We start from the raw sequence: 12273 nt of genomic DNA, 5'->3' as shown, positions 1-12273 counted from the left end.
TAAATGAACATGTTTTGGGGTCAGGTTTTGGTGAATGAGCAGTAGCCATGGTGAATGTTACATGGATCTCTAATGACAATGCAGCAGGCCAACACAGTCATGTTAACGTGTTTTTTTCCCAGATAAGCCGATGCATCTCTACTGCTGAGGCTTCCTGAGACTCTTTGGAGTTCACTTTTAATGAAAGCAGATATAGAGATCAATGTTGTGTGGCAGGTGTACTTACAGCTGGAAAAGATGAGAGGGCAGGAGTGCTCGTCCATGGGAAAGTTGTGCAGCTGAAGCTGGCATTCTGCGTTTATTGTCAGTCTGCAAGGAAAAGAGGGAATGTTTACTGTTTAGCTACAGTAGAAAACCACATGGATAAATACATTTTTATTTTATTTACTGGCAAAGTATCTTGTATAATTTGATTATTATAATACAACATTATCATATGAGTGAATGCATTGGTGCATATTTTTTTTTAAGTTGTCCCTCAGCCTCTAGAGCAGTTACGATTATTACAAACGTCTTGACCAGTTAACAGTTGCCATCCCTCTGCGGTTTAGGGATTTGATGAGAATAATTCATTAGCGTGAGACTGAGTTGTGAGATTGAAACTCATTGAGCTTCAGAACATATATGGACGGGAGCTGGGAAAAATCTGCCCTTTACAGCCTCATTCAGTTTCTACATAAATTGCCAATCAACTTCAATTGTTGTTAACAAAGACCTTAAGACCTTTTTTAAAAATAACCACCAGCCCTCATTGGCAGCTGCGGCTCAGGAGCTCGAGTTGGTTGCCCACTAAACAGAAGGTTAGTGGCTTGATCTCGGACCCGTTCACCCCCATTCAGGTCTTTGATTGGTCATTACAACTAGAACAGCGCTTTATAAATACAGATAACAAATTAAAGGTTGTGAGTCCATGTTTTGTTTGGATTTTTTAGATGTGCACAAGGGGACACATTCATCAGCAGGTAATAAAGTAAATATTGTAAATGCAACATCATTGCATTCTTGTTAAAATGCTGTGTGCTTTATGTAAGACTGCATTAAATGAGAGCTATTATCTATGAGAGAAATAACCTGAACTGGAAACACCAAGATGTATTCTGCTGACTTTTATCGGCCTCCGAAGGACACCTAGGCCCTGCAGTGTGGACAGACCTTTGACAGCTTCCATTGGCCAATAACTTACAAAAGTCATAAAACACACATTTCTAGATGTGATGAACATGTGTTCCAGTGAAAATAGCATTCAAATCATCTGACTGAGAAACAAGCAAAGTCTGCTTTCTGTTCAAGTTTGGGCTGCAATTGCAGTCATGCTTAAGTAATCTACATTTTTCTTTTAATTGGGTCCCAGGATTGTGTCGATTGCTCAACAAAACTGAAATAGCCGACGTGCAAAGTCTAAACTGAATCCAGTTGAACATGGACGTGCAACAGCTTCATTGCAGATACACCAGGTTGGATGAAAACAAAGCCCTACACATAACGTCCAGCACACAAACTATAGAAGGTGACAGTATATTCTAGAACTCCAGGGTATTACCAGAGGCCAAGAAAACAAAGATTTAAAAGGAGCACTGCACTAGTGGATGAAAATACTCAGCTCACTCATTTGCTTGGATAGTAGCGATCAGAAAATGGATTAACTTTTACTGCAAAGCAATTAAATAAGTATTGAGTTTTGTTTGTCCAATCACATATATGCATGCATAGACACCTATATATCCTTTTTCATATTATTAAAAAACAGTGTTTGGCAGTCTGAGAAGCCTTTCAATTCACAAATCTGTGTCAAACATTAGCATTGCCATTGTGAGGATGGTAGCCAGTCAATATTACATCCAGCTCAAAGCACCACTACTACTACTTACGGCCTCTCAGAAGTTCTTTAGCCCCTTTTATGAGTGTGTCTTCAAGGCAGCAAGGCTGCAGCTTCAGTCTACCTCACAATTATGTATTAATGGCATGAACCTGGATTCGAGGAGGCAATGTTCTTCTCTATCAATGTGTGTGCAAAAGGAAGATCTAGATGCTCCAGCCTGACATGGAAGCTGTGACACTGTTTCTGGCCTTGTTTGCAAAGGATTGAAACAGCAATTTAGTGGCATTTTTCTTTAAAAAGGGTCTTTTGTCCACTATATAGCAATTCCAAGAAAATTTGTATAATAAATATGTAAGATAACATAAAAGACAAGAGCAGAGAAAGCTCTTTAAAATCCCCCTGCTCTGGTATGAATTTCATTACAGCACGGAATTGGAAAATTACCATGTGTACGGGAGAGGCATGGATATCCTGAAATGTCATCTCTGTTTATTCCAGCCAAGCCACTGCACAATTAATACTAAATGACATTTCACTGTCTTCCTCTCAAGCCATCAACGGATTTAGTGCTAAAAGTGTGCACGCTCCTGAATAGTCAACATCAAAGGACTGCATGAGAAAAGGATGCAGCTGGGCTTTGTTTGTGACTCGACTAGCTCTCTATGAATTGTTACATTTCCCTGGGCCCAACACGATGCATCACAGATCGTGTAATATTCCACATCTGTAATACATCAGTATTTACCTGACAGTAGCTATTAAGAATCTGGAGTTACCAAGTTGTCATATTTGTTTTTCATGGAATAAGCGATAATAGTTGCAAAAGTAAAATACTGAACATCCTCCCTCCCACTCAAGTTGATGAGACGGTACCAAGAAAAGGAAAATTAAGACAAAAAACAGACAAATAAAAAATTCAATTATATTTCTCTATCATGATTGGTCACTGGTGGCGGACTGCCCGTGGGGTTCACAGGAGCATTTCCCATTGGCATGAGAGCAGTTTCGGTTTTGCAATGACCAGTCAACTTGACCAGCAATGATAAAACAAGCTGGAACGAATTGATGGATCTCTTGGCACAGGCACAACTCTTAGCTTACCTGTTAACCTACTATGTTGGCTGCTCTGCTGGATTACAGTGGCGCAGCTAATACCAGGTCTCTCTTTCTACAATTAGTTTGTCATGGATACATTTTTACATTTGTTGGACGATTATATTTTCTTAAATATATTTAGTTATCTGGTTGACTTTCTTGCCCAATGAACATAGTGGCCATAGTTGTCTACATCAAGAAAATAGGATTAGCTTACACAATTAACGGTCTCTAGGACTCCTAGTCTCTTGGTTTTTGGAAGGATGGCCAGGGATGGAGTCAGATTACCAGCCTGAATTATGATTTCTATCCGCACCTGTTGTGTATATCTACTCTTTTCAAGATGCAGGCAATTCATTAAACTTCTCTTCATGTGTATATGAGAATGAGATTGAGTAGACCTCTAGGCTGTAAGAATCATAGGCAAGTAATGTATGTTGGTAAAGACTGAAGCATCTTTCTGGGATTAAGAAATATATGGAGGAATATTCTTGGGTCAGAAGCCAAGGAAAACAAAGAATGATGATGGATTAATGAATGATTTGGGAATATAGTCAGAAATGAACTTCCTGAAAGTGCATAACTTCGCTGGCCGGGACGTCTCACACAAGCACAATAAAGGAAAACCGTAATGCCAAAGCCACAACACAACTACAAAAGCGTCTCACAGAATCACAACCACAGTTAACGTAAGTGACAATGCAACAAGCAAAATAACTTACTGCGGTCATGACCGCAGTAAAAACATCGGTTAAAAACGTGGACAAGCAGGCCCCTGCTTGTAATGAATTTGTCTATGACATTTGTTAAGGTACAGGTGGAGCAGCCAAAAAGGGAGAAAACTAAAGTTTTTTAATAAAAAAATGTTGGTGCAACAAGCACCTCTATCGTAACACCTCAAATAGACAGGGATCACATTTCAAGCGGCAGCTAGCTTGTCCGGGTTTTCAGAAAATACCGTCCCACTGTCAAAATCCATTGTTACTCACTTCGTTTGTGTTTGTGTTTCCGTTGTGTGGCTTTTGTTTTTGTGTTATCACTTTTGCATTCATGTTTTCTGTAAATGTGCTTGTGTTAGACATCTTGGTCTCTGTACATAATGTTTAAACCCAGTTTAGATCAGACTACCACTGCTATCTTACCTATATGTTCTCAGATGGTGTAACGTTTTTGATAAGGTCTTAATGCTGTAAATCAGCACCTTAATTGTGATCTAGTCTATAATCCAGTAAATTATTTAGAGTTATAGTAGGAAGTTTTGGGGAAGGTTCATTTTTAGGGACAACTGAGAGAGGAAGTAAACTTTTTCGTGACAGATATTTGAATGCTGGAATAGCTTTTGTGCCAAATCCGATAGGTACTGTCTTTGCTGTATTAACATTCAAATGTTATGACAATGCCGAAAGATGCTTATTAGTGAAAGAGCCCTTTATACTAATGTGGTGTGCTACAATTACAAAGTGTGCTTTAAGGCACAAGGGTGGCTGCCTTGGTAAATTGATGTTGGAAATTAACTGCAGTTTGCGCAGCAATTGCTAATAATAGGGGCTAATTGCTTTGTGGTGTTCTTTTTGGGGAAAGTTAGCATCACAAATTGTTTCACATGAGAGTCTTAGTGATAGAGGCTGCTTGAATTTGTGACAATGTTAACAAATTGGTTTATTGATAAATATTATTGGTTCCAAACAGGTCATATAAATTGTCACACTGCACAGAAAATTCGGGATTTGTGAATTGCATTACAGGAACAATGTTAAGAAATGCTAATGATGATTTCAGATAACACACTATGTAATAACCTGCACACCTGCACTTCTTTTCTTAGACCGTCGCACTGTTCGGACTGTTTGTATTGTTTTGTTTTGCTTTGCTTTGTTTTGTTTTGTTATGTTTGTTTTTGTGATGTGTATTCTGTCTAAGCACCTGAGAGCCACTTTACAGAGTCAAATTCCCTGTTTGTGCAAACTTACTTGGCCAATAAACCTGATTCTGATTCTGATTAGACTGAATGTATAAATAGAGATTTTTTCCCTCAAACTACATTAATTGAGTTATGCTCAGGTTTAAATGATCCAATTTAAAAAGGTAATTATTTCCATTCTAAGTATTCTCTCAATCTATAATAGCCCCTAGCTCTATAACTATGTAAGCAACTAATTTGGATAATGTCGACTATCTTGACTCAATAGTTAATAAACATAGGATATGCCCCAGAATGGGCCTGCCGGCTTTCCAACACGTAATCCTCTATTTAGAAAATCTGATTCTGCAGTGAGTATCACAAGGGTCATAGAAGAGGGTGCTAATGGAGAGTCGGGTGAGAGACGTCTAGTAATTAAATAATATTTGATTAGGTTGTCAGCCAGATTCAGCTATTGTATCTGTGAAATGCCAATCACTGGCACATTAATAACTTGTGTGATCAGTCATTTGGTGGAGTGTTTCAATATGATCACTTTCCATTATTGATTAATCAAAATAAACAGATTAATCTATTAATAGTTTTTCTATAAACAATAAGATCACGTTGCAATTTCCCCCGGAGATCTGGATTGTTGAAACAAGAGAACATTTGGCATTTTGTCTTGAAATATTACAGAAACATTTATGATGAATATACAGGGTTCGTACGGTCATGGAAAACCTGGAAAAGTCATGGAATTTTAAAATGTGTTTTTCCAGGCCTGGAAAAGTCATGGAAAAAAATAATCTCCCAAAAGTTTTGGAAAAGTCATGGAATTTTGTTATATTAATATTTTCATGTTGTTCATTTTAGGGATGGACATAATTAATAGACGATGAGTTTCGTCGATGACATAATTTTTTCATGGATGAAAACTATTGCATGTTCGCTATGTGGCAGGATGTCGGAATATCCGAGTTGCCTTGAACGCAGCACAGCGAGGACGTTTGCATTTGGAGAAAGCAGCCCGGAGCTAACCTGCGCTGCTCGGCTTCATTTCCGCACACGGACCTCAGTCCACATGGACGGGAACCCGGACAGACCCGGGTCTGTGTCAGGGGTTCCGGGAGTTAGGGCGTGACAATAACTTGATTGAGAGGGCGAGAACAGTCAAATTCAGCTAGCTCCAAACGGGGCTTAGTTTAGAGTACAGCAGCGCATATTTTCAAGTGTTACCAGTGAACAGATCCCGTTTAACTGCCACAAGAGTTGTTCATCTTCGAATAAAGATCTCAATGAGGAAACACGCTTAGTTTTTTTATTTTCACTGCATTTTAATATAGCTTATTAGTGAATATTAATATGAAAATATTAATGATTAATCGAAAATCGATCGTTAATTCTCCCAACGATCGATTAAGACCATTTAATTGAATGCCCATCCCTAGTTCATTTACGCTGAGTTTTAAATAATTCATATGCTTTTAAAGAAATACGCTCAAATATAAGCAGGCATACTTGGGTTTGTGTAATTTAAAGTATACTGTATGCCTTGGAATTCTCATTGTTAGTTTGAATACTACATTGTCACTTTTTCGCGAATACACCGAGATTTCACAAAATGTTCGGTCATGGAAATTTGGTTTAAAGTCATGGAAAAGTCATGGAGATCCACTGGTCAAAATGTGTATGAACCCTGAATATATGCATGACATAAATGTTGCAGCTCTACAATATACCTAATCACCTATAATTGATGATACTGTTTGAAACGCCACTGTTGACATGGCAAGGTTCAGGTACATGTAATTAACTAGTAAATGGGTGCAACAAATATGCACAGCCGCAGATAACAGTGCTAATTATTTTGCTGGTATTTTCCCTGACAGACTGCAGGAGCACACAGAAGAACTGGTGATAAGACATCCTGTATAATTAAGGTCGAAACTCCCAATATATGTATATACATTTTTAATCCTCGTCCCTTAATGGTAAAAGCTTTAGCTCGATTTATCTTTTAAAATGTGTTTTTACCTTAAGGTGTAAAGTATTTTCCCATCATTCCATATTCTGAGCAGCTGGTTCGGCATCGTAATCCAATGGGAATCCGCATTCTTGGAGTTCCTGAAGATGGTGTCTGGCAGCCAAATAAGTCCGACCATATTGCTGTTTAGAGTCAGTATCTTCATTGTGCTGTTGTATCTCAGACGGCTGTCAATCCACGTCTGGGCAAAGATGATGTCGATTTGGTATTCCTAAAATAAGGAAAAACAAGACATGGAAGTGGATAAATGTGCAGTGTCACTTGGTTTCGTTTAATTTCCAAAACATCATAATAATTCAGTTCTGTATTCTCAGCAAGAGACAAACAGAAAGGAACTAATTCACCTGCAACTCAATAGAATCGATTTTCCTTATAAATGGCCGTGAGTAGAAGCATTATGTGTTTCAGCAGCACATCTCTGTGTGCGATCTACCATTCATCACTTTCACCAGCAGCACCCACTGTCATTTTACATGTTCTCTGGGCCATAGGTGGAGCACAGACCTCAACTGGCATCTCTCACTGATCTGCCTAACTCACCATTGTGCTGACCACAAACTCCAGGGAAGCAGTGCAAGTGTTTTCAGCAATAACTGCACACCAGCACAAACTCTATTTTGTTGAAAGAGATTTACAGTTGGAAATACACAATCTATTAGATCTGAAGTGTCACACTTAGTGTCAGGTTCATGAGTATGCCATTGATATTGACAACTCCAGCCATCAGAGCGCAGCATTGGGTGAAGGTGGTGAGGGGGATTTTTGCACATGCCTGCAAACAGGGGAATTGCATTGAAATCAAGTAATAACCATGCATGTGTTGGACAGAGTAACACAGACTCAGTGCAGTTTATATTAACAGCATCGACCTCGGGTCCATTTCTGACGGAAAAAATGAATGCCTTTCAAGTTCAGGTCGGTAGTTTGGCTTGGACCAAATTATTCGTCCAGAGCTGTATGGAGCTGCTCTCTATTCATTCTTTTACAGGTTGACACAGAAGAGCAGATTTATCATTCAGATTCACGTGTCTCTTCTTGCTTGTGTGTTTTGCTTGAGATTAAAGTAGTTTGGGGTCCAGTCTGGGATGACCTCCCCCATCACCAGTCAGTTGTCTAGTGTGAACTCAAACGACTCCACGACTCCTGATTACACATCATGAAGTTGTGTGGTGTAAACTGTGCAGCTATCTGTCAAATTTGAAAGTTGTGTAGTGTGATCTCAGCTTTAGTGGGTTCACACGCTCGCACAAACAAATCCACAAATTCTCCTAAGCAACAGTTGGGCTTTAGAGGCATCTTTGGTGACAATATATAAACAGATAAATATGTAACATAATGAAAATATTCAGTCTGTCCTGCAACTTTCATAATGCTGACCTACCTTAATTACATTTGACCTTCTACCATGTCTCTGCACCAGTTTGAATAGCTCACTAATTAGAATAACGTCTATAGTCAAGAGAGCCACTAGGTGCTCATGACCTGTAATTGTTTGGCACTCAGCTGGTTTTAATAAAGGAGAAGAAGAAAAAACCTGAACAATTTTGTTAGATTTAATGACCAGAGGAGGAAAAGTGCTGCAAATAAAGTAAACAAGTGTAAAGCGATGGGAGAATCACATTAGGAAATGGTGAGTTACAGAAAACACACCTGAATCTCCAGCTTAGTAATGTCTTCTATAATTCCACAAGAGAGTGTATGTTAAACTATGCCGAAAGAGTCCCACCCCCCTCCGCCCTTGCGGCTGCCTGCAGCTGCTTTGAGCCCTTAAAGGAGGCTGCGCTGTGAAGAAAATGGGTCTTTCACTGCAAAACCTCAGAGGATCTGCTATATTAAGGCTGCTGAGTTAGAGGTACTGTATATACTCGCAGTAAAATCAAAGCTACTGCTGCACACTGAAGTGGACCCTACATGATGAAATTATTCAAACTGGAGTGCGGATCAGTTTTACCCCAGGGAAATGGGATGCTCGTGTTTTGCAATGCAGAGGTACACACTGCATAGACAAAAGTATTTCTGTCCTATAGCTTTGGTGTATTTATGGTCTTAGGCTGTTCATTCAGGGGCCTGTGTGACTGGGGTTAACTAACATTGACTGAATAAATAATTGTAACTTTTACATGATAAAAAAAGAGTGTAGATTGGAGTCCAACATTTGAGGAATTTATTATTTTCCTTTTACTCAAATTTCATCGAATGAAACCCGCTGTCTATTCTTATTCATATTTCAACAGTAAGGTTAAAGATGCAGAACAATTATGAATTTTACTTATTGGACAGTCTTTGGTTTTTATCACCGTTCGCTACATTAACACATGGTTTTTGCATTACCGACTTCCCAACATGGATTTACCATTGTTTTATAGCTCCTCCTCTATTAATTATATTGTAATTGTCATGTTGCAATTCAACTTCAACACTGTTAAATGCAGTTGTACCTGCTGCTCTTTTTGTCATTGTGATCTGTTGACCACACAACAAGGCATGACATTTAGTATATTTTTAATAGAAAAAACTGTGGCAACAAAGTGGCATCTAATAATATTGAATAAATCTAAAGTGCTGCGCTACAATTTAAAAGTTAAATTCAAATACTTATTGTATATGTGCTAATATATAAGTTAGAATAAGGACTGTTTAGTGAATCCAAATCAATTTCACCCTAATTATAAGGGACTGTAAATTCATTTTGTGCTGTTAATTGGTAAATCTAAATCCAATTCACCCATATAGTTAGTAAATATAAATGAGTTTCACACGGATAAATGGTAAATATAAATAAATTTGACCCAGATAATTAATAATCTAATAGATAAATAAACGTTTCTTGGAAAATTAGTAAATGTAAATAGGTTTTCCTTTTGAAATTGATTGTGATTAAACTGGTTTAGATAAGTTAATTTATTCAATGTTTTTTAATAAAATATGGTATGGAGTAGCATTTAAAATCCACTCAATTATATTACATGTAGCTTTGTTGCCATAATATTTAAGCAACCCTTGATCACAATTTGTACAGTTCAGTTCCACTTAAGAAAAATCGTACTATTACAAAACACTATTTTAGACACCGAGTGCAGTGCCTGTTCTAAACATGCCTACTGCGGTGGACTGTTTACTTGGGAGGATGCTGGTTGCAGCTTTCCTTCTGAAACTCCACACTTTGTATAACATGAAACTAAATTTGCTATATTACTGTTCAAATGTGTGTCTTATATACAAGTTTGAATGATTTACTCAATTTATTTGTTTCATGTATTGCATGTCAGCTGTTTCAGAGGACTGTGAAGCAATCGACACAATCTTCCATCTCAAGTTTACAGCTTTTAAAACAAAAGCTCTGTATTTCCACTCAATATAGAAATCCTTGCAAAAAACAAAAGGAACAAGGGTTACATGATTGTGCTCCAAGGAATTTTGCAGTCTTGTCAGAAATCTGAACCAGTGAATGTCAGTCCAATATGGTGAAATAAAAATAAGTACATTTTTCGAATGATCTGGCAGAGATTTTGACCTGAGGTTGAACCCAGGTGCCGACCACTGCTTTAGTTTATCAGAGGACATAGAAGAAGATGGTCAACAGACTCCCCAGCCTGTCTTATTAAACATAAACAGAGAAGTTATAATGTCCTTATCTGCTCCTTCTCCTACTTTCCTATTAGCATCCCCAACCGTCTCTGTCCTTGATCAGTGCTGTTCAGTGTAGAAGTAACTCCTTTTATTCAGACAAGAAATAGTTACAACTTTAACATTTTACCATAGGGGTGTGCCCAGTAGCTTAGTACGCATCCTAGCTTACTGGTATGCGAACCAGAGTATGAGAGTTAGATGGGGGAGCATCTTATCAACCCCTTTTAAGGTTGGTAACGGGGTCAGGCAGGGGGGTATATTATCCCCAGCGCTTTTCAATCTCTATATGGACGACCTTTCCAGGCAGCTGAGGGGATGCAGAACAGGTTGTATGATAGGTGATTCCCTGGTCAACCACTTTATGTATGCAGACGATCTAGCTATACTTTCCCCTAGTAGCAGTGGGTTTCAACAGCTGCTTAACATCTGCACTAATTATAGGGTAGATTTTGATGTGAAATATAATGCCAAGAAGAGCATGGTAATGGTCTTTAGGACTAAGGATGACATGGATATTAAGTTTCCTGCCTTTCATCTTTCTGGGCAAACTCTGGGGGTGTCCAATAGTACCAAATACTTAGGGCACATTATTACAGATACGTTGGAGGATGATGCCGACATTTTCAGACAGAGGGGATTGCTCTATGTCCAAGCTAACATGTTGATTAGAAAATTCCACCACTGTACAGTTGATGTAAAGATTAATTTGTTTAGAGCCTACTGCACCCCTCTCTATACAGCTCCACTCTGGGTCAATTACAAGAAGGAGAGCTTGCGTAAGTTGAAAGTGCCCCATAATGACTGTCTTAGGATACTCCTGAAGAAACCCAGGAGTACTAGAGCAAGTGAGCTGTTCTGTAATATGGGTCTAACCAACTTCATGGCCTTGCTGAGGAACCTTACTTTTAAGTTTATGAGTCGGCTGGACAGCTCTACAAATTGTATAATTGATATGATGACAGACCCTGGCCGCAGGGCAGTGGGGCTCACAAACAAGCCCCCTGCATCACACTGACTCTGTATCACACTGACTCTGCTGACCCTCCCCCCCTCGCACATAATTTATAACTCTATATTATTGGCATTATCACCAATCTATGCACCTTAGAACCGCACAAAACTCTTACTGTATATATTGTTGTTCAATATTGTTGTTGTTTTTATATTGTTGTTTCTAAATTGTTGTTTGTATATTGTTGTTTGTACAGTGCACCAACCACACCAAGGCAATTTCCTGTATGTGCAAATATACATGGCAATAAAAAGAATTCTGATTCTGATTCTGATCTAAGATCTGGGAACACTGGCATGAGTGCCTTTTTTAGCCCTTTTTCCTAGTATATTTTTATGTAATGTATTGTTTGTATGTATTGTTTTTTATCATGTGGGCCTTGAGCCTGTAATAAAGTTTATATATATATATAAGTAAAATAAACATGTTCCTGCCTAAATGTGTGGGTATATTTAGGGTAGAGGGCTGACTTAATGTTCAAAAGTCCAGTTCTCTTCTCTGCACTACTGTAAATTAGGACAAAGCATGCAGCTCCAGCTCGGCAGTGTGAGGCAGAACTTGCAGTAAAAGCCATACAGTCCATACTGTATCTGTCCTGTGCTTTGAGACGTCTTGTCATGTTCCCTTGTCCGGGACCTTGTGTCCTCATTAGACCCAGTTTAAGGTCACTTGCAACAAAGGAAACTTCATCACCCACCTGGAGTGACCTGCTGCTCGTTGCCAAGTGCACAGACACAGTTAGAAGGGGGAATGTCTACTTTGGTCCAAAG

The 12273-nt window shown here is 38.7% G+C and overlaps 1 protein-coding gene across 2 annotated transcripts in view; it reads right to left on the bottom strand.

The window, feature by feature from the left end:
* LOC128448108 (gamma-aminobutyric acid receptor subunit gamma-3) overlaps positions 1-12273 on the bottom strand; it is a 55236-nt gene that overhangs the window by 16039 nt on the left and 26924 nt on the right. For both annotated transcript variants that reach the window (XM_053430655.1, XM_053430656.1), the window contains 2 exons: positions 6852-7072; positions 227-309 (listed from right to left, as the gene is read on the bottom strand). In XM_053430655.1, the coding sequence (XP_053286630.1) occupies positions 227-309; positions 6852-7072 (304 nt within the window). The remainder of the gene's footprint in view (positions 1-226; positions 310-6851; positions 7073-12273) is intronic.

The sequence above is a fragment of the Pleuronectes platessa genome, chromosome 9 (genome assembly GCF_947347685.1).
Source record: "Pleuronectes platessa chromosome 9, fPlePla1.1, whole genome shotgun sequence".
NCBI classification, from domain to species: domain Eukaryota; kingdom Metazoa; phylum Chordata; class Actinopteri; order Pleuronectiformes; family Pleuronectidae; genus Pleuronectes; species Pleuronectes platessa.
Note: the sequence above shows the minus strand (reverse complement) of the source record. Positions and strands in the feature narration are given on the sequence as shown.